The sequence below is a fragment of the Neovison vison genome, chromosome 13, assembly GCF_020171115.1.
Source record: "Neovison vison isolate M4711 chromosome 13, ASM_NN_V1, whole genome shotgun sequence".
NCBI classification, from domain to species: Eukaryota; Metazoa; Chordata; class Mammalia; order Carnivora; family Mustelidae; genus Neogale; species Neogale vison.
Genome location: NC_058103.1, coordinates 107186646 through 107208827, shown reverse-complemented (window position 1 = coordinate 107208827; position 22182 = coordinate 107186646). Strand labels below are relative to the sequence as shown.

The 22182-nt window shown below is 44.9% G+C and overlaps 2 protein-coding genes across 10 annotated transcripts in view; one reads left to right on the top strand and one right to left on the bottom strand.

The window, feature by feature from the left end:
* DENND4A (DENN domain containing 4A) overlaps positions 1 to 4099 on the top strand; it is a 129888-nt gene extending 125789 nt beyond the window's left edge. For all 7 annotated transcript variants that reach the window (XM_044232001.1, XM_044232006.1, XM_044232005.1 and 4 more), the window contains one exon: positions 1522 to 4099. In XM_044232001.1, the coding sequence (XP_044087936.1) occupies positions 1522 to 1658 (137 nt within the window). In that variant the 3' untranslated portion in view covers positions 1659 to 4099. The remainder of the gene's footprint in view (positions 1 to 1521) is intronic.
* Positions 4100 to 8129: 4030 nt separating this feature from the next.
* SLC24A1 (solute carrier family 24 member 1) overlaps positions 8130 to 22182 on the bottom strand; it is a 28162-nt gene continuing 14109 nt past the window's right edge. For 2 of the 3 annotated variants that reach the window (XM_044229833.1, XM_044229834.1), the window contains 8 exons: positions 20966 to 21086; positions 17133 to 17219; positions 16006 to 16097; positions 11805 to 12003; positions 11350 to 11720; positions 10523 to 10612; positions 9501 to 9667; positions 8130 to 8388 (listed from right to left, as the gene is read on the bottom strand). In XM_044229833.1, the coding sequence (XP_044085768.1) occupies positions 8139 to 8388; positions 9501 to 9667; positions 10523 to 10612; positions 11350 to 11720; positions 11805 to 12003; positions 16006 to 16097; positions 17133 to 17219; positions 20966 to 21086 (1377 nt within the window). In that variant the 3' untranslated portion in view covers positions 8130 to 8138. The remainder of the gene's footprint in view (positions 8389 to 9500; positions 9668 to 10522; positions 10613 to 11349; positions 11721 to 11804; positions 12004 to 16005; positions 16098 to 17132; positions 17220 to 20965; positions 21087 to 22182) is intronic. The other variant, XM_044229835.1, reaches the window with a different exon arrangement.

Sequence of the window (22182 nt, the reverse complement as noted above, 5' to 3'; positions counted from 1 at the left end):
AGGAAAACTACAGAGCAATATCCCTTATTGACAGTTCTCAACACAATGCTAGCAAACCAAATCCAGCAATGTTTAGGAAGTTTATATTCCACGACCAACTGGTATTTATCCCAGGAATGTAATGTTGGTTCAATGTGCAAAACTCAGTCACCACAATATTTCATATTAATAGAATAAAAGACACACGTATCTCTGGGGTACCTGGCTGGCTCACTCAGAGCATGCGATTCTTGATTTCAGGGTTGTGAGTTCAAGCCCCACGTTGGGTGTAAAGATTACTTAAAAATATAATCTTAAAAAAGAAAAAGACAACACATACCTCAGAAGATTCAGAAAAAGCATTTAGCAAAATCAACAAACTAGGAATAGAAGGGAATATCCTTAATTTGATAAAGAGCATTTATGAAAAAAAAACCCAAATTAACACCATACTCAATGGACTCCCTTAAAAAATTAAAAATAGAATTTTCATATCATCCAGCAATTACATTTCTGGCTATATACCCCAGAGAATTAAAAGCAGGATCTGTAAGAGATATTTGTACATCCATGTTCATAACAACATTATTCATAATAGCTAAAATGTAGAAACAATTCCTGTGTTCATTGAAGGATGAATGAGTAAGCATAAAATGTGGTCTATACATACAATGGAATATTATACAGCCTTTAAAAAAAGAAGGAACTTCTGGCACATACGACAACATGAATGAACCTTGAGGGCATGATGTTAAATGAAATAAGCCAGTCACAAAAAGACAATCATACAGTTATTAGAGTAGTCAAAATCGTAGAGACAGAAGTAGAATGGTAATTGACAGGGTGGGGAGGGGAGAATGGAGAATTATCCTTTAATGGATATAAGGTTTCAGTTTTACAGGAGGAAAAGAGTTATGGAGATGGATGGTGGTGATGGTTGTACATTATGAAGGTTTGTAATTCCACCAACCTGTAAAAATTGTTAAGATGCTAAATTTTATATGTATTTTACCACAATTTTTAAATTTGGTAAAGAATCTTAAAAAGAAGGCATCTTAAAACTTGAAATTTCATTGGTCTGTGTAATCTGACTCTAGAATGCTAAGGCCTGGGGTGCCTGGGTGGCTAAGTTGGTTAAGTGTCTGCTTTCAGCTCAGGTCATGATTCCAGGGTCCCGGAATCGAGTTCCACATCCAGCTCCCTCCCTGTTCAGCAGCAAGTCTGCTTCTTCCTCTCCCTCTGTCTCTCCCCTCCACTTGTGCGCTCGCTAGCGCTCTCTCTCTCTCTCTCTGTCAAATAAATAAAATCTTTAAAAAATTAAAAATAAAAAATTAAAATGTTCTTTTTAAAAAAATAAAAATAAAATCCTAAGGACTCTACGGTCCCTATTTAAGCTTCTGTAGTCCTTTAGTTGGCAGAAATGACCTAGGGATTCCTTCTTGGCCTCCAATTTTATAGTTCTGTAATATTACAAAAACTTGATTGTTGTTAGTATTGAGTATAAATTGCTGAATGCCCTTATTTCCTTATGAATTTTTGCAGATGCATTTGATAAAGAATACAAGATGGCATATGATCGCCTCACACCTAGTCAAGTCAAGAGTACACACAACTGTGACAGACCGCCAAGTACGGGGGTGATGGAATGTCGAAAAACCTTTGGAGAACCTTATCTTTAAGACATGCACGTGTGTGTATACTTTCAATATGTATTGTATAGTCCATGTATAAAATAACATTTGAGGACTCTAAACTCTTTTTCTTCAATTTTTGAAAGTGCATTTGTAAATGGTTCAGAAAGTCCAGATAGCTTATGTACAGAATGTTTTCAAAAGAGAAGAGTGACAAGTGAGGAGAAAGCCATTTTGTTTCCCATTTCTTTTTTTTTTCTTTACTTCTCCTATAATAAGTGATTAAGTATTTTTGTGACGAGGAAATCCCTGAACAAAATTACTTCTCAAAATCAGATAACCGTTTCATGGTTTCTTTTGGAAGACACGTTGAAAAATCACGTATGGAACTTAAACAAATGTAAGATCAAAGTATTTCCTGTTTTCATAGATTATTCAAATGTTTTGACCATGAAGTTGTATTATACATATTTTAAATTGTTTATAGTAAGTTGATATTTTTTTAATTTTTAAACTTAATATAGCAAACAAAATGAACTTAAACTTATGAAGCGAGCAATTAAGTGCTTATTTTCCTTGTCTGCTGCTATTTGACGTAATTAGTACAGCTGCGGATCTCTATATGTATATCTATCTATTATCTATCTATATTTTTTATTACCTGGAGGAATGATTCAGAAATGTCAGTGTTATGCTAGGATTGCATGTTAGTACAGCTAAGCCTGACCGCAGTGAGTAAATGAAAGCTAGGGTGTGCACTGCCCAGACTGACTTATTGAGCCTTGTGGAAGGAGAGCCGGAGAGGTTCCAAGTCTGCTTCTGCCAAATCAGGTTCAATATACCATGATTTGAAAATTTTCTCTATCACTAACAGATGCATACAGTACACAGGGAGCGCTTACAAAACCAAATATCAATTTAAATTTTAATATGCTACATGAACACTTACGCTGGGAAATATGTCAGACAACTTATTCTAAATTTTACCCTTATTTTAATATCTAAAATATTGGGGATGATGTAGATTGTGTCATATTTATCTGGAATATGACATATTGGAGTATTCTGTTAATATTATAAATATATATACATATATATAAAAATATTCAAAATATTTTTTCAAAAGTAGAAAAATAATAACCCTCAAAGTATAGCCAGATAGAATTTCCCATATTGAGGAACTTGGCTTTTTCAATAAGCCTTCAGAATCTGAAGTCTATGGAATCTAAAATTCAGAAATATCCAGAAATCAGACAATAAATAGAATGTTTAAGCACCAATGGTATTAAAGAGACTCTAAAAAAATATTTTTAGTTCCATTATTGCAAAAACCACTTTCTTTGGGTAATTTCCGATAAAAAGTATTCTTTGACTATTAGAATTATGTATAGATTATCAGTATGTGTGTGTGCATGGTTGCACACATTGTCATGAATGAAGGAATTCTCTAGACACTTTCAAAGAGGAAAAAATGGATGGTTCCAAATTTGGTCTGGAAAGCCAGTGGAGTCCAGCACACTTGTACTGGGGATATCTGAGACTTCGAATCAATTTAGCTGCAGAAAAACTACCTTTTGCATTCACACCATTAGTGAATAGCATCAAGCTGACACATTTCACAGCTTTTGACTGGGGAAGTAATTGGGAGAGTTTACAAATGTGAAATTTTGATTCGGATTAGTTTGATGCTGAACTTGCTTACTTGAAAAATCTGGTGCTATGCACATATATATGCCTTTCCTTTGTAAATACAACTCCAGTCTTCTACTTTACTATTCATATCCAGTTTCACATTCTGATGGAGTCTTCTGTTCCCTAAATCACTTGAAAATTGTCAAACGAGAGAAATGTTTAGTAAGTGAGGCTTTGGGCATTGGCAACAAACATCCCTCCCAGTAGGGTTCTGGGGTTCTATTCTGGTTTTTTGATGCATGTTTTACTTTCCCTTATAAGAACAGCTTTTACTGTTCGTGGAAGTTGTTTAACTTTTCTTTAACACAAACTATATGTAAAAATTATAGTTGATGGATTTCAAATCGCTGACCAAAAAAAGTGAGGTAAAGCCCATCCTTTCTGTTCAAACTCAGATGGAAAAGTGAGTATAATTTTTACCTCCCCCCGACACTGCCCTGCCCCCACCCCACCCCCCACAAAGTTTTGTTTTTGCTTTTGGTTGGGTTTTATTTCTACTTTTAATCCCCAGGAAATACTATTTGTAGAAATTTAGTCTTTAAAAATAAAACCTAAAACATGAATAGAAAGTGGTAAACCCTGCTCGAAAGAAAATTAAAATCTAGATCATCCTTTAAAATAACTCTATATAAACTTTTCTTCCATTTTTGTCTCTGTTGAGGATACATTTTGAAGAATCATGGCCAATCCTGTTGGAGAGAAATACATTTTTGCTACATTATCTGTTTCTTGTTTTCTTACTCTTAGTTTTGTTTATATGTTTAATAGTGGAAAATAAACCATGCTGTGTCCTGGTATAACTTGTTTACTACTTCCTCCCATGGTGTTTTGAATGTCATACATTTGTATTTTGTATCTAATTTTGATATTCAACTTTTTCTTTCTACTGCCAGGTAAGGAATTATACAGCCTGCTCATATTCTGATTTTTGTCTTTTTTTCCCCTGATTTCTCTTTTGGACAATGGTGGGGAGGGAGGGAATGCTTTAAAACTCTAACACTACCAGCTTATTTGATTCTAAGTTTTTCTAATATGCTTTTACATTTTTGTATATAGAGAAATGGCCCCAGAAAATGTTGGTTCAGCATTTTATGTGATACATACTTACTGTACTTTACGCTGGTAACTACTCTAATACTTCAGTGCAACTAGCAAGTGTTGACCTGGTGTACAGAGAAGGCTGTGATGTTTTATTTCTAAATACGTTGTAAGTACACAGTTAGAAGAGACCTGTGTGTATGGTAATGTCAGATGGCCCAGTTTCATTTTTATTTCTCCCACTAGAACTTGAAAGCTGCTGTTAGACACTTTATTCCAGACCAGCAAAGGAAAGGGCAGGCTGCTTCTTTCTGAGAACCCTGGGCCCCCTCTTCTGCTAGAGCTAGCCTGCTCTGCCCTTCCTGTTTGGATATCAGACTAAGTTTTCTTTCAGAATTGTGTTCGTTGACAGCAGCACACCAGTCAGTTTACTTTAATATTCTCAGACTTATTCTTCTCATCCCTTTATACTGGCCTCTTCCTCTGGCCTCAAAGCAAGTACATTTGCTGGCTGAATTATTTTTGTTTACAAAAATTAGCTGTTCACAAATTAATATAGGAATTTGTCTCTTACACAAAAAGTCTGTGCTTGTGCTTATCCTCCAAGATGCTGCCAGGCTCTACTGATGAAGTCTCGGCGGCCTTTCCCTGGTTGCTGTCGTTTGCGTGGCTCCCTCCTTTTGTCTGTATAGATTTTTTTTTTTTTTTCAAACATTGTGCTGTGATGAAACCACTGGAGCAACTGCCAGGCTTGTCTATAAATGAAATTCTTCAGGTTTTGCCTGCTCGTCACAGTGAGGGGCCTGAAGACCCAAAGCATGCCTTTGGCTATGAAGGCAGCCTGAGACCAGGGTGTGCCACTGGGCTCTCTCTAGTGACCTCCACTCCCTGCACTGGCAGAGACCGCTCTGATCACAACCCCTCTTTGTATCTTCTGTGGTGACCAGTCCCCAAACGCATTGCAAGTGACACCTGGGGTGGGGAGGGGCCTCCCACAAAAAAGGAATCAGACCCCAAGGGTATTCTTTGGCAAGGAAGGCCAGCCAGTTCTTCAGATGTACCTACCGGGCTGTGCTGTAAATACTAAATTCCGGTTCCCACCCTCTTTGGTACTCAATCTTTAAATAAGTGATAATTAAAATATAAACAGTGGCATAAAAGGCCAAGCCTGTAAATTTGATAAAAGCATTTTTAGATCGATTGATGGAAGAACCATTTTACTTTGTAAACATTTAAAGAGAACACCATTTTTCAAAAATATGGATGGTGTTTTTTTTTCTTTCAATACTATATAGAATTTTAACCCATTAAGTCAGGGAGAGGCTCACATTTTTAGAAATCGGGCCCAAATCTATCACCAGGGTCACCAAGGAAATGCAACCTCCAGAGGGATGAAACCATCATCTGGGTAGCCACTGTCCTCCAACTGAGAAGCTCCAGTGGATCAGTTCATGCATCCTAAGGCTGAATGAGTAACCTGGGATTTGTCCCCTGTGACTAGATAGGTCACTTTGCCTATCACATGAGAGGACCATCTCACCATTATCTTGACATTTTAAGATGATCCTTCATGCTAAACAGTATACTTTTAATAAATTATAGATTTATAAACATAACAAAAAATTTCATTTCCAAGCAGAACAAATTGATCTTTTAAAAATTGTATAAGTTTTCCATCTCCCTGAAGTCTCCTTCCTCCCTCCCACCCCAGTGACTTCTTATACATCCATCAACACCCAGCTTTAATTTCTCTTGACCCTTTCGGTCATAGTGTGATGTGATCAGACCTTCCTCTCCAAGCAAAGAGAAATGCCAGACATCCAGCAAACTGATCATGAATGGGATGTTAGATCATTAGAGTTGACTTTAATCATGAAATGTCTGTCCAGCACTCTCTCATAACAAAATGTTTCACTGTCCAGTACTCCTCAGCCATTCTGGGGAAAAATATTGGAACCCAGGCTCTCGGGTGATGTCCCTGAGTTGGCTGGAATTGGCTGCAGATGTGCACAGTTTGGCATTGGAATCACCCTTCTGACTCGTTCTGTCCTCCTGTTCTTGGGCCATGCCATAGGGAGAGCAGGCAGTGCAACAGCACCAATGAGGATAACTATGAATATGGAATGACTATGTTTCCATTGTTATCTTCTCACGCATTCCAACCAAGTGACCTAAAGATATAGATTAACTCATCCAGGTTTGCAGAATAAAATACCATTAGGGCTCACAATTTATTGAAATTTAATAAAAATCATTTCCAAAGAATGTGAATCCTGGGGCAGGGAGGCAATTAATTAATTAATCAGCCCATCTTAAGAGATGGATTATGGACTGAAGTATTTTGAACACCAAAAGGTTTGATTTTTTTTTTTTTACATCACATCTGTCCTGCTATCTTCTAATCTTCAATGAAGCCTCTCATGTTCATAATTAAAGCCGTATTTACCATCATAATCTATAGTCACCTGAGCTCCTTCTGCTCTGGAACTAGGGACACAGAACTGTTTCATTTCTAATGTGTCCCTTAAATCAATTCTAGTAAAAGCAGCAAGCAGTGGTTTTTAATAGGCAAGCACTTCAAATTCCACATGCAATGTTTAAATAGTGACACAATTTGTACAAACACAAAAGTCCTTTAACTAGTGGAAGCAGTAATACTCTCTATCTCACCATGTTGTCATCATGTTAAACATTTTTGGAATTTCTCCTTTGTAACTGCCTGGAGATCCACTTATAAGCCACACAGGAAATCAATCGTCTTGCCTTATAATCCTATCTAGGGTGACACACAAAAATAGCATTACCCCACAGGATCTCTTACTTTATAAATCAGACTTGGCTCTACTGATTTTGGGATCTCTTTAAAATTACTCCTTTTCTTACTCACTAGTAGCTGCTGTCACTGTTAGGCGAGAATATGCTGGAGGAGCAAAGCCAGGACTGCTTTTGTATGACTGTCTAATCCCTCAAGGTGACCACTTGGCGGAGACAATACTAACTTGGATTTTCTAGTAAGTACATATGTTTAAAGAGCCCTTAGAGTAGTTTTCCTTCCCCAACACTCCCACTTCCAGTTCAAGGGTGATGTATAAATTTTAATTTCTTGGGCTACTTACTTTACTTTCAGTTTTGAGAAATGTAGCTGTAAGAGCTAAGGTAGTCCTTTTAAGCTGTAAAATACTGGTATACATTTTACTGGACTATGATGTACAATGTAATTGATTCCTATTATACATTTTTTTCTATAGTCTTAGTTCCTTAAACCCACCAATAATTGGACTTGCAATATTTACAAATCTGATTTAAAAAACAAGCCACATTTTAAACAGAAAAAGAGAGGACAGCAAATTGCAGCATGTGCTTGGGCCAGAGGCCCGGGGATGCAGTGTAGACCACATCTGCATCTTCGGAGCAACAGCCCTTCAGGAATGATCAGGGACTGTGGGCATGGGGGCTTGCCTTACTTCTATTGTGACTGTCCCAGCCCTCACCCCCAAGTTATTTCTCATTCAGAAAACCCTCTGGCTCCAGAGGTCCTTCTACAGGCCTCCACATGATAGCTGCCAACAGCAGTCAGGGGCAGGAGCTCCATCCCTCTAGAGGGGAGATTGTTAATCTACAATGAGCTGCAGGTGCTTCCAAGGATAATGTTCAGATGACATTCCCATCAGAGGCTCTTGGCCACTCCGGTCACTCTCCTGGACCATGTTCATTCTTTCATTAATGTAACAAGAAGTACAGTAGCTTCTGGCATGGTTTTTCTGATCCATGTCCATTGTGAGCAACAGTGACTCTGACTCAGACAGATACGGGACAGGAAATGATTCGATCTTCTAACATCACGCTCATTATCAGGAATATAAAGTAAAGAAGGAACATCGTGAAGCCCAGGATCTTGTTCATTCTCCATTTGCATGAGGCAATTGAAGAGATCACAAACAAGAGCATGAGAAAAAGCAAAACAATTGCACAAAACAAGCCATTGCTGCTGACTGGAACAGGCTGTAATCCATTGATGAGAGAGAAGAGCAACCAAGGGGCAGGCAGGCTGCAAGATTGAAAAGAAAAAAGTGAATATTCTTAATTTATAATAATCCTACATATAATAACCCCACATATGTAAACACTTTTATAATTTATAGTGTTTTATAATTCATATAAATATATAATTTATAACATTTACATTTTATAATGTATTTTATAATAAAACAATTTATAAATTTATATAATTTATATACTTATAAAACTCTTTTATAATTTATAATTTAAAAGCACTTATTTTTACACACACACATACACACAAAGCCTATGAAACAGAACAGAAAAGCTTAGCCCCATTTCATAGATGAGGAAACTTACGTTCAGGGAAATTGAAATTACATGCCCAAGGACTCACAGCTAGTAACTAGAAGACCCTAGGTTAAAACTGAAATTTTCTGGGTCCAAGTGGGTTTTTTTTCTCCATAATTCATGACGTGCGTATGAGAAACCCAGATGGGTTGATGTTTGACTCTCTAATCTCACAATTTTTATAAGCACTATCTCAGGCTAACATGTTTTTAAATTCCTCAGTGATTGGGGCTCTCCTATGCCCCACCCCTCCATACACACACATACACAAATTCATATTAAAGAAACAAAAGTCCCTTCCCAAAACTGGGTTATGCCTACGAAAATGAAAAGAGCCCAGAGGTTCTGTTCTGACAAGTTGGGAGGAGGGGAAGGAGAGTGGGTACAGGAGGGTGCTGCATTTGCTTGTTTAGACAAAATGCTTTTAGAGCCTCTGAGCTGGCAGGACCCCAAATGCCAAGGACCAGAAATATCAGGAGGTGAAACTGAGTCACTGCTCCTTCCAACCCCACTTTGACGGAGGTCAGTGAGCAGAGCATTTGACTGTATTTGGTAATGAATTTGATGGACTTTGTTTTTCAACTCATCTATAAATTCTACTTGGTTACATTTCAGGCAGCATTTTTGTCCTATTATCCCATCTGGCCGTGATGAATGAGGGGAGGACACTTTGCTGCCTTGTAGACACTAATAATATAAATGCCCTATTATTCCACGTGTAAATAATGAAGCAGAAAACCAGCGAACAGAGCCGACACAGTGTTTCCCAGTCATACTTGATAAGCCTTCGAAAGCAACTTTGCCACTCACCCCACCGTGATATCAAATATGTTACTGCCCACAGAGCTTGACACGGCCATGTCCCCCAGGCCTTTCCGAGCGACAATCACACTGGTGATGAGGTCAGGAATGGACGTGCCTGCTGCTAGGATCGTCAAACCCATTATCTCTTCAGAAATCCCTACTGTTTCACCAACCTGGTAAAAAGTTACAGTGATAAGAAAGCACAGCAACAGCAAGGGGAAAACCTGAGGCTCTTCAAAGCACCAACCACATGCTATTTCGTGCAAGCCCAACCCCTTTCCACAGAGCTCAGCACTCTCCTTTAGCCTGGGAGAGATGGGCCACACAGAGAAAGAGCAGGGCCCCTGCTCAAGGCTTCAGGGAATGACGCAGCTCTTGTCTAAATTGGACTACAAGTCTATCTTTAATACCACCTCTCACTGTCATTTCAACTCCAACACCTCCAGCTTCCCAAAAGAACTGCCCCTCCAAAGACTTGTTCATTTCATGTTTCCATTTCCAGAACAACCATGGACACCTGCTGAGTGCCAGGAACTAAGTTAGAGGCCAGAGATAAAAATATGAGCATCACAACACTGACCCTACTCCCAGCCTAGTGAAAGAGAAAAACTTATAACCAGCGATCCCAGGTAGAAGAGAAAAGCCACGGGCACTTGGAGGAAGACTGACAAAATGCCCAGCAGAAGGCAAAACTGAGTTTGGGCTCACAAGTGTGCACAGCGTCACCAAATGGAGGGGAGCAGGGCATGCGTGACAGAGAAAGCCTGGAAGAAGGCTAATAAGCAATGATTAGCTGGATCAGCCCCTGAACGGCCTTCTATGTCAGGCTGCAGCGTGACTGTAAGACAAGACCCATACTTGAAAATACTACACTCACCAGAATAAAGAGTCAACATTTGAGCCTTTACAAACAATGTAGGACCTACAAATTCACTTGAGCCTCACCATTGCCTGGGTACTGGACCTTCACCCTGAAGGGGAGAAAAAGTGCCCTTGGGCCCTGATGATGCAGGATTTAGTTCACTCACCTGGTGAGCCCACCATACCATGAGGTATGAGAACATGGCAATCCACACGACAGATCCCAGGAAGGTAAGAACAAAAAACTTCTTAGACTCCTATTAGCAAAAAGGAAGGGAAATAAGTTGCAGAGTCTAAAGGTCTTTGACCCCTCCGAGGGAGCCCCAGAATCAGTGACAGGATCTGCTGGGGGGAGTGGTGGAGAGGATCTGGAGATGGTCAGCTGAGATCTGGGTCTCCAGTGAGGACCCTGAGATGTCTGGGGAAGGAAGGAGATGGCGGCCCACTGGGCGTCTGGCCAGCAGGGCATTCAGCAGTCACCAAACTGTGAAGGGAACTATTTGCTTGCCCTAGAAACAGACTGGTCTAGGCGTTCCGTGTGGTATCTACAACCTCCTGCTGCTCTCCTCACCCTCGGACCCCGAGGTAGAGTATGGACAGCCTTTGGGTAGGGCCTGTTAGTCAGAGCTTTCCCTATAAATGAGAATGCTGGGTAGAAATACTTTCCCCCTAAGTTTTCAGAATATCCCTGGCTGGAACATATTGGTTGGGGGAAGGGGGAACTTGGCATTATTCCCATATTAAAAGCAAGAAACTGGTAATAGGAATTGTACTAGTTCACACCCTTATAGTGATGGAAACAAGCCCATTTTAGGGCCTCCCAAGCCTACCGGTATGTCCCCCTAGGCCCGTGGTCCCTCTGGAGCTGCAAGGTACATCCCAGATACTCTCTGTGGTTGAGCCCTGCCAAGTCAGTTTGCCCCATCCTCTCATCTCTTGCATGAGAGGCCTAAAGACTCCACAGACTCCCTGGGATACAGCTGGGCGAACTCACCAGCCTCCGGACATCGGGCACTGTCAGCCACAGTGGGAACACAATGGGTAGGAGGAACAGGTAAATGGCCTGCTTCTTCCTCGTCTCTGGCCACTCCAGGGACAAAGGCTCCTCATTTGCCTCCTCATCTTCCTCCTCTTCCTCCTCCTCCTCCTCCTCCACTTCCTCCTCCTCCTCCTCATCTTCCTCTTCCTCCTCTTCCTCCTCCTCTTCCTCCTTTTCATCTTCACTTCCATGTCCTTCTCCGCCCCCTTCAGCATCTCTATCTTTCTCATCACTTTTGGCTTCACTTTTACATTCAGCATTGAGTTCCTGCTCCTCATTTTCACCCTCATCAGATTTCATTTCACCATCTTCTGCCTGGAGTTCACCTCCACCGTCATCAGCTGCTTCTCCTTCTGCCTGGAGTTCACCTCCACCGTCATCAGCTGCTTCTCCTTCTGCCTGGAGTTCACCTCCAGGATCACATTCATTGGCGCATTTTCCTTCTTCGATTTCACCTTCATGTTCGCTTTCTCCTTCTGCTTCAATTTCACCTTCACCTTCCAGTTGAGTTTCACCTTCACCTTGTTGTCCATTTTCACCTCTACCAGGAGCTTCAGCCTCTTCACCTGTCACTTCACCTGTGCTCTCAGCCTCAGCCACCTCTCCTTCCTGCAAGCCAAAGTCAACAGATTAGTGTGGAAATAACTGCTCTGCTTGATTTCCTTCCCAGTGTTTCCCCATTTTTGTTATTGTTGTTCTCAGAATGGATCTACAAACTTGAGTATGAGGAGAAACTAGTGCAGTCATTCAGCAAAATTCTCTTCCCAGCATTCCCACCCGGTGGTTGTCCTGTCTATACTCGATCATTTTCAGGGATGGAAAACTCACCACCTCAGGTGGCTTCTGCCTCTTGACAACTCTGATTAAAGTTCTTATTTATGATAAGGTTCTACACTCTGTGTGTATGTTGACTCTTTGAAGCTACACAAAACAAAGCTAATCACCCTTCCACAAGACAGCTTTTTATCCTGAGTTAGAGATTCTCAGGTTCTTCAATCTTTCTATGCTATTGCCCAGAGCCTCCTACCCATGTTAGTGAACTTGCTCTAGTTAAGTTTATACCCCAGGAGGAAGCTTCGAAAACTGAACACAGAACGCCACAGAGTGGAATAGGACTATCACCTCCTTTTCTTAGAAATGTGCTTCCATTAATGTTGTCTAATATAGCTTATCTTTTGGTGGTTACATGGCTGAGTCTACTAAAACTCCTAAATTGTCATATATCTTGTATGTATGAAATGATGATAATAATACCTACTTACTGGGGGTTTTTATGTGCCAGGCACTATGCTAAGTGGCTTAGATAATAATAGCACTTAGTGTGCTTCATGAGTCAATAAGTTTATAGTACAGACAGAATTAAATCCATCTAACAGATGGAGAAACCAGGGTATAGAGTAGTTAAATAATATACCCCTGATTCACATAGTAAGTGATAAAATTGGGCTTTGTAATATGGACAGTCCAACTCTCGGCCTCTTGACCACAAAGCTGTCCTGCTTTGCAGTTGCCAAGGCTGAAAGAGATCTTTCAAAGCTGAGTAGCTTGGGGAGCTCAGTAGAAATACAGATTTGCAAAATAAATGAATAAAATCAAAGAAATACAGATGTCCTGGCCCCATGTGGACCAACTGAATTAGAATCTCTGCGATGAGAAGCCAGGAATCTATTCTAACGTGCTCACAAGTGCTCCTAATACATCCGCTTGCAGACCACTGTTTGGCCACAAGGGACTGACTCCATATGTAATCCAAAAGCCACTAATTCTGAGTGTCCACAGATTAGACACCCAACTGCCCTATAACAACATGCCTGGCCAGTCCCTCGAGCAAATGACCTGAGCTGTGTGCCCACGGGAGTATGTCATCTATAAAAATTTCATGACACAGCCAGCCTCCAAGGGATGCTCAGTGAGTCTCCACTCCGCTGCATATTCAAATCACCGGGGGGCCTTAAAAACTTTCATGCCCAAGGACCCACCCCAGATACTCTAACTTAATTGCGCATTTTTTAAAGTTCCTCAAATTATTCTAATACAAAACCCGAGCTGTAAACCTCTGATGTAGTGGTCAAATATTCATGGGGCCTGGGCTGTGAATTGGAAATGAACAGTGAGAAGATTTTAGTCTGGAATAAGTCCTGCCCTCCCTCCCGCACCTCTACCAGGAGAGAAGGTTTCCTGGAGGAGATGACAAGTCATTTAAATCCATAGGTATGGGAGTATCTGCCCAGCCTGCACCCTTTTCTCTGAGAACTATCACGCCTCACACCCTCTGAGCCAATGGCTCTTTTTTTTTTTTTTTTTTTTTCCTGTGTTGGAGTCAAAACAGCCCACCACTCCCTGCCACAGTTGATTGGACACAGACTGGATCCCTGACCTGGGACCTGGTTTGAAGAATCCAGTATCTTTTGATACTGGAAGCCAGTCATTGGTTGACCCTCCTGTGGACTGGAGGCCCCACGTGGGGGATTAGGGCTCTGTGTGCCCGTAAGAAAGCAAATGAAGCCAGGCTGCCAGACGAAGCTGAGTGATAAAGCCTGCACACAGAGAAGGGGACCTGAAGGAGAGCAAGACAGAGAGCAAGAAGCCACTAGGGTCACAGATCTCCGCTCAGGACTTGGTACAGTTCTTTGTGAGACTGATCTTTCCCTGGGATTCCAAGAGACACCTCTATAGCTTCTTAATCCCTTTCTTTTTTTTTAAATATAATTTTTAAAATTTTTAAATTAACATATAATGTATTATAAGCCCCAGGGGTACAGGTCTGTGAATCGCCAGGTTTACACACTTCACAGCCTTCCCCATAGCACATACCTTCCCCAGTGTCCATAACCCCACCTCTCTCTCCCTACCCCCCTCCCCACCCCCACCGCAAGCCTCAGTTTGTTTTGTGAGATTAGGAGTCTCTTATCGTTTGTCTCCCTCCCGATCCCATCTTTTTTCATTTATTCTTTTCCTACTCCCCAAACTCCCTGCCCTGCCTCTCAAATTCCTCATATCAGGGAGATCATATGATAATTGTCTTTCTCTGATTGACTTATTTCGTTCAGCATAATACCCTCTAGTTCCATCCATGTCGTCACAAATGGCAAGATTTCATTTCTTTTGATGGCTGCATAGTATTCCATTGTGTATATATACCAAATCTTCTTTATCCATTCATCTGTTGATGGACATCTAGGTTCTTTCCATAGTTTGGCTGTGGTGGACATTGCTGCTCTAAACATTTGGGTGCACGTGCCCCTTCGGATCACTACATTTGTATCTTTAGGGTAAATACCCAGTAATGCAATTGCTGGGTCATAGGGTAGCTCTATTTTCAACTTTTTTTTTTAAAGATTTTATTTATTTATTTGACAGACAGAGATCACAAGTAGGCAGAGAGGCAGGCAGAGAGAGAGGGAGGAAGCAGGCTCCCTGCTGAGCAGAGAGTCCGACGTGGGGCTCGATCCCAGGACCCTGAGATCATGACCTGAGCCGAAGGTAGAGGCTTTAACCCACTGAGCCACCCAGGAACCCCTATTTTCAACTTTTTGAGGAACCTCCATGCTGTTTTCCAGAGTGGTTGTACCAGCTGGCATTCCCACCAACAGTGTAGGAGGGTTCCCCTTTCTCCACATCCTCGCCAGCATCTGGCATTTCCTGACTTGTTAATTTTCTTAATCCCTTTCACTTGAGCTGGCCATAATGGGTCTACTCAGGACACTCATGATGCCATCAAGATGTCTCAGACACTAAATGCAAAGCTGCTGGCTTAAGGATGATACAATTGACTGTTTCTGGGTGTTAAACAGAAAAAAAAAAAAAAACAGGGATGGAACTTGTCAACTAAATGCTTATTTACTGTCATTACTCAACCCTAACTGAGCATAGCTGTGCCTACCAGGCATTGCCTCTCTGTGGGAGAGACAGATAGCTCAGATTGTGCATCCTGCCCTCAGGAACCTCACCACCTAGCAGAAGAACTAAGACTCCTAAACAGAGTATGGGGAAGGCTGTGCTAGGAGCCCTGAGACAGGGACCAAGTACAATAGGCGTTCATTCATCTGGCGGGGGGTGAAGGGGGTCAGGGAAGCTTGATGGCCATGGAGGCATATACAGTGGCCTGGAGAGGTGGATGAGAGAGAGAGGAAGGTGGAGGGAAAAGGTATCCTGAAGGGGAGGAAACCAAGGCCCAGAGGTAGAAGAAGCATGGAGATAAGGAGTCCAGTTGGCTGGAGCCTGGCAGAAGAAGAGGCTTTGTGGCCGTAAAGACAGCGGCGGCAGGACTCTGGAAGCCCTGTGGATAAACCTCAGGGGGTTCCAAAGGCATCCAGCAACCCTCCCCACCACATGTCTTACTGCCCCCTAGTTTCTGACAGACACCCTGAGAGTCACCCTTATGTGACAGTTGGCAACACATTCTCATATATGGCATCTCACTCATACTGAGGTGTTAATGTGACGTAACTGACCCCATGAGGTACGTGATATTCACAGAAACAGCAGGCTTACCTCAGAGGAATGAACCTCCAATAGAATTTCAGACCTGCAGGAAGGAAGGATTTGGGGCCAGCAAGTCCTTCCTCGGTCCTCTTAAACTCCACCACCAAGGAAGAGGCTGGTGCCTACCTGACCACCGGGATCCTCCTCCTGATCTCCCTTGACTTCTGGAGCAGGGGCTGGCGTGACCGTGGCCCCAGGAAGCTGGGCTGGCTCCTCCTCTTTAAAGGATAAACATGGAATAGGTCAGAAACGTGTGCCAGGTTCCAAGGGCGGCTGTCAGAGGCTAGTATGAGGGGCTCTGGGCTACTGGACTTGTCTACCTCGGTATTTCAGAAAGTCTGGGGAATTTCTTTCCACAGGGATAGCCGCGGATAAGAGGACAGCTAGGAGTGGCCATCCTTGCTCCCCCTGTATTCACAAGCATCTAATCCTGACCAGTGTGGCCACAGATCCTAGGAACAGCTTGGGCAACAGAGAGAGACAGCAAAGTCCCAGCCCTCAAGGTCTAACCTTTCCTCTTACCCCCTACATGGAAAGGGTTCTGGTGACTTCAAAGACAACAGCTTGGAAGCCTTGGAATAGTATTGCCAGGAACAGAGACTCAGAAAATCTGGAGAGCCAGGTTTAGGAAGAGGCCCTCACTTCTTGGCTCTGCAGCTTTAGGTAAGTCACTCGACCTCTCAGCTGGTGTTTCCTTGTCTATTGAATGGGGAGAATGGCTGCTGCTCTCCCTCCCTCCAAGGGTTGCTGCGTGCATTAGGCAGGCCTGGTGTGCGGTGCAGCACCCACAGGCCAAGAGCTCTCGTACTCTCTCTACCCCCGCTGCCACAGGGATGCTGCTCTTCTGTATCATTGGACCCCTGGTGTCCTTCCCTCCTGGGATTGCTGGTCTTGTACCAATCCCTAATAGCACTGTCCTTGTGTAGAAGTGACAGGAAGAAGAAATGGAGCCCAATAGAGTCTCCTCTGGGACAACATTTAGTGAAAAAGAATCTCACACACACACACACACACACACACGCAGCCTGGCCTGGCCCATCAGAGGAGAGTTTGCACAGAGCTGTCAAGGACCTCCCTCAGGACAGCAATCCTTGCAGAAAGGGAAGACCCCGGGAGGAGGAGGCTGACATGCCGCACCAGATCATCGCTCCAGCTGACTGGCTCCCAGAGGCCAAGAGGCATGTCTCAGCCCTGGGCCACCGGGAGGGAGGAAGGTGGCAGGAGGAAACCTAGTGGTCTGGCCATCCTCTCACCTTCTGGTTTGTTCTCTGCTTTAGCATGAGGCTTGGCTTTGGCCTGCTTACTCAAGCTCTCCTCCTCCTTGTCCTTGGAGTGGCGGGCTGCAAATGAGAAAGGGAACACATCTTATCTGGGACCATTCAGTTAGGCTGATGAGTGGAGCGGCCAGAGCAGCTGAAGCGGATGGGAAGAGGCTGGCCTGGGAGTTGGGGTCTGGATGCTGGCCTTACTAGGCTCACTCATGCCACCCAATTCCCAGACTTTCACCCTAAATCCCCTGCATCATTACTAACTGGCTGAGACCTTAGGCAAGTCACTTCTCTCTAACCCTCTCTCTTTCCTGGTAAAAGGACATGGTTGGACTCAGAGGCAACAAACAGGATTTATTTCCGTCGTGAGTTCAAGTGCTGGCTGTTAGAGCGCGAGACTGAGGAGGACTCTGATCCAGGGTGGGGAGGAGGTGACCGTGACTCGTCAGTGGTGTGTGCAGGGAGTAGACCAAAAATGGCAGAGAGATATTTTTACCATCCTTGAACAAGATTATCTCTTTGGTCCTTAGCAGCTCACTTTCCACGAATCTACCAGAAGCTCTACTGTACTGGTCACTACTGGTGACCGTGTTCATGAGACTTCCTTTTCTGGTCAGGAAAGCTGGTCAGAAAAGCTGACCTTTTCCTGCCAAGCTCCCTGCCATGTGCTTTCTAACCCCAGGTACCTGGAGCCCAGGGAGGGCCTCCTTCCACATCCCTGCGTACACGCTTGGCCAGCAGCCCACAGAGCACTCCGTGCACAACAGTGCTGCTCTGACATCGAAGAAAAATGAGGAGGGCACATTCAATGTGACGGTGTCGTGGGCAACATGCAAAGCACTTTACCCGTGTGGTTCAAGGTGGGAGACACGGAGACTGAGGCGCAGGGGCTCACGAGGTCCTCCTCACGGCTGTGTGGCCCGGGAGGGTGAGCTCAATGGCACATGTGATCAGGCAGCGTGGTGCCTTGGAGTCTGTTCTGGAGTCCAGGCTGGCTTCCCCCGCGAGCGCTGGGCCACCTCGGGAAGCCTACACACCCTTGCCAAGGTGCTTTGGGTGCCACGCTGCTCCGTGTCCCCCTCTAAGAAGTCAACATCATGAGACACACAGCTCTGATGGGAGGGTCCATGAGACAAAATAAATAAAAATATTATTAACTGGTATGATTAAATTTTGCTATGTTAGCTGGAGTTCTGGAGCCACAGAGGCCTGGGTTTGAATCCTGGTGCTGCCACTTGGCAGTCGAGGACCTAGTCAACTGATTCCTTACCCTCTTTGTACCTCAGACTCTTCCTCTGTAAACTCTCACAGGGTTGTTAAAGGAATACATAAACTGATCCATGAATGTGCTTAAAACAGGACCTGGCATCCAGAAAGCCCCGTATAAGCATGAGCTACAACAAGGACCAAGTGAGTAGTTGAGAGCATCATCCTTCCCAGGAAGCAACTCTGCAGGGGCCCAGACTCCAGAGGGTTTGAGTTAGAAGGGACCCTGGAGATCCTCTGGTTCATGACACAGACAGATGGAGGAGGTGCAGTGCAGAAAGCTGCAGGGACCAAACGCTGCCTGCATCCAGGATGGGCAAGAAAAATAAACAGGTCTGGAATTTCCTCCTTTCCGCCTGTCTCCCACACACTCTGAGTTGGTTCATCTGTAGCTATGTCTGGCAAGAGGCTCCATCCTGCAGGGCCACCCATCGGGCACACGAGGCCCTTCCAAGAGTCCCGGTGGGCGGGCCCTGCAGCTCCACGCCAGAGCTGAGATGTCAGGAAGCCGGCATACTACGGGCTCCCTCATCCACACAGCCTCAGTGGCCCCATGGCACAGATGGAGCACTGCCATCTTCTGCCGAGCAGCACAGAGTTGCTGTTATCCCAGGAGAGCTCCTTGGGTTGCAGTGCTGGCGCTGAGAACATCTGCTGACTGTGGGCTAGAGGGGCCGGCAAGGAAAATCAAGTCCTCGTGTTTTCCTTCTGAACCTTCCTCGCACACCCTAACCTCCCATCTCCTGCGGCCCTGAGGAAGGCAGGTCAGCTGCAGGGCCTCTTTCTGGTCCCCTCTCCCTCTCTCTCTCATGCACACACACACATCTAAATGAAATCACCATAAAAGGTATGGGATCCCAGAGAATAGAAGCCCTTTCCCACGGTAGGGGAGAGTTCAGACTACACATCAGCTCTGTGGAAAGAGCTGGAACACCTGGAAAGGGTGGAAACATCTGGACTGCCATTTGGAACCAGCAAATGGAAACACAAACATGTATCTGGAAAGTCTTGGGAACAAAGGCCTTCATCACGGCTCTGCAAGGTCCCAATGCCTCCTGGATGAGGTCTCAGGGTGTAGAATCAGAGCAGGACTTCCTCCCACATTGTATCAGCCATCACCTGCTGTGAGGCCCTTTCCAATGTACCAAGCCTGTTTGTCTTGCTGGGGCTGACTGTCCCTGGCTCACCCAGAGCTCGTTTCCTCAAATGGCCTCTCTGCTCTCAGCGCAGCCAGATCATCTCCTACTTAGTATCAATCTCCTCTGACCTCGGCCGGGCCAGGGCCATCACATAATCTTGTTAGTACAAGTAGGTCAGCTGCTGGTCATGGGAGTGGCCCAGGCAGGGGGGCCTGTGGTCCCATTCAGCAGATTTTTATCTTCAGGCTGTTGCTAGAGTCGGTGATTCCATAAGGAGTGGCCAAGCATAGCCCCGAGATAGGGCTTCCTTCAGAGCCCCAAGCCAGGTGTGCCTCCAGCACTGATCACCCACAGGCTGCTGGGTGCTGCAAACTCCACTCTCAAAGCTCCCAGGGTACTGTTACTGGTGGGGGGGACGGGGGGGAGGGGAAGGCTCTCGCAATGTCTGCTGAGGCTCACCCTGAGGATTTTCAAAGGAAGGTTTGATCATCTCGTCTTTGTCTCTGCTTCTCCCCATCCAATATCCTTTTAAATACCCAACAACTCAATACTGTATCTGCAGGGGATACTTCAGGGCCTGAGAACATTCTGAGCACACCGCCCCCTCACCCCCCAACCCCCACCCCCCTCCAACATTTGTCCCTGAATCAGAAATGTAAGTCAGGAGGCTTCCTGATGCTCATGAGTGGGTCTCCAGGGTCACAGTCAGCTCAGGCCTCTGGGGAATGGGCCCAGAAGGCAAGGCTTGGTAAGATGGATGGTGAGAAGCTCAGCTACTCCCATCACTTGTCAAGTTGGACTCCAGGCCCCACTTTACTTTGGACCCCTACCACCCCCAGAAGTGGTCCTGGCAGCTCCTATGGTGTTCCTAGCTGGAGAGGGGTTAGCAGTTTTCATGGGACTCCAGAACTCAACACGGAGCACAGGGGGTTACAACTCAGAGATTCCGGGCTGTGGGGTCCTACAGGAGGTACTCCCAGGAGTGGCCCTGACTAGTCAGCCTGGGATAAGCTGCCTGGCTGGAGATTCTGTGGGATACTGGAGCCGACTTGTGGGTGCTAGGCCTTGTAGGGAAGTCACTGAAGGCAACCCCAACATAGACTGGAGCAGGGCACACAGCACTCTTGGCCTCACCAACTACAGATAAACTCTTTTACAGGAAGCGACACAGAGACAGGGAAGTCGTGGGATGCGGATACCTAAGGACCTTAGCTCCTGTTGAGTCCTGTGCCTTCGCTCTGCCCTGACTCCCAGACTGCTGACTTCATCCCTCATCTCTCCTCTGCTCTTGATTCCCCACTCTGCCCTCATCCTACCCACTGCCTCCTAGTTTTGCAGGTCCCTGTTCTTGTCCAGCTGCAGGAGGGAGGGAGTGGACAAGAGACCGCGCAGGTCTGGGGAGGCCTTACTTACCTTCTCCCAGAGGGTCCAGGCTGTGGAGCATGAGCTGGAAGATGGGGCTGCGGATGGTACTGTTGTGCAGAGAGGCCAAGCTCCTCTCTCGCGTCAGCACTGCTGGGAGCACGGCCGGGAGCTGAGCAGAGAAGAAGAGGGCCTCAGTGGGCCCTGCCCAAGCTAGGGAAGGAGCCACACGCGAGGGCCTCACTATCCCTGCCCCCCTCCCTTGGAGGGCAGAACAAAGCACAGGAGCCTCATCCTGGCCTCCCCCTCCCTTCACCTCCATCAGGAGCATTAACACGGCTTTCTTTCCCAGCCTCCCCTCACTCTTCCATGACTGGATAATTCTACGTACTGAATAATTCCCCAACGTCTCAACAGGGAGCAGACAATGTGCACGAAACATAACGCATTACCTAGGGTCTGTCCTTCCCTGAAGATTCACTCTCACAGAAACACACTCACCCCCACACGCAGATCCCCTGTGCATGGGTTCACTTCACGGTCCCCAGAGCATCATCCTGCTTTATCATTGCCCCAGCCCCAGATAAGCAAGACTGGGATCGCCTTCTATGGAAAAGGAAATGGAAAGTGAACGAGGCTAGGTGGTGTATCCAAGGTCCAGTGGGGAGTAAATGAAAGACTAGATACTAGTGCTCAGGACTTTCAATTCCCAGTTCTGTTCCTTTTTTTCTACCCACAGATGCTCAGGAGACCTTCACAGGCACACACATACTCACACCTATGTGCACAGATACCCAGATGTGACACACATAGAAATATCATCTGATTTGCAAAGGAGCATCCAAGACAGACCAACGCTGGCTCAGGCCCTCACACACCCTACCCCCATTCCCATCCCTCCGGAGCTGAACTCCTCTGCCATCTAGTGGCTGTGGTAACACAGTACTCCACAGCAGGCCTAGGGATTTTCTTAGGTTAGGACGATTTCATTCAGGCCCCAGCCTCTCTCCTCTCCAGGAATCCCATAATTCTTTCCAAATATCCCACCACCCAAAGGCAGCTAAGATACCAGAAACCTCAGACTCCCCTGCTTCCAGTGCCCCTCCTATGTTTCTCTTATTTCTGGAGCAATCCAAATCCACAGGTACTTTTTAGATCAATTCTAAACGTTGGGACTTGAGTTCGTCTAGTCCACAGTCATTTTACAGATGCAAAAGCTCACACAGCAAGCCAGGGGCAGAGCAAACAGGGACATTCTGGATTTAGCT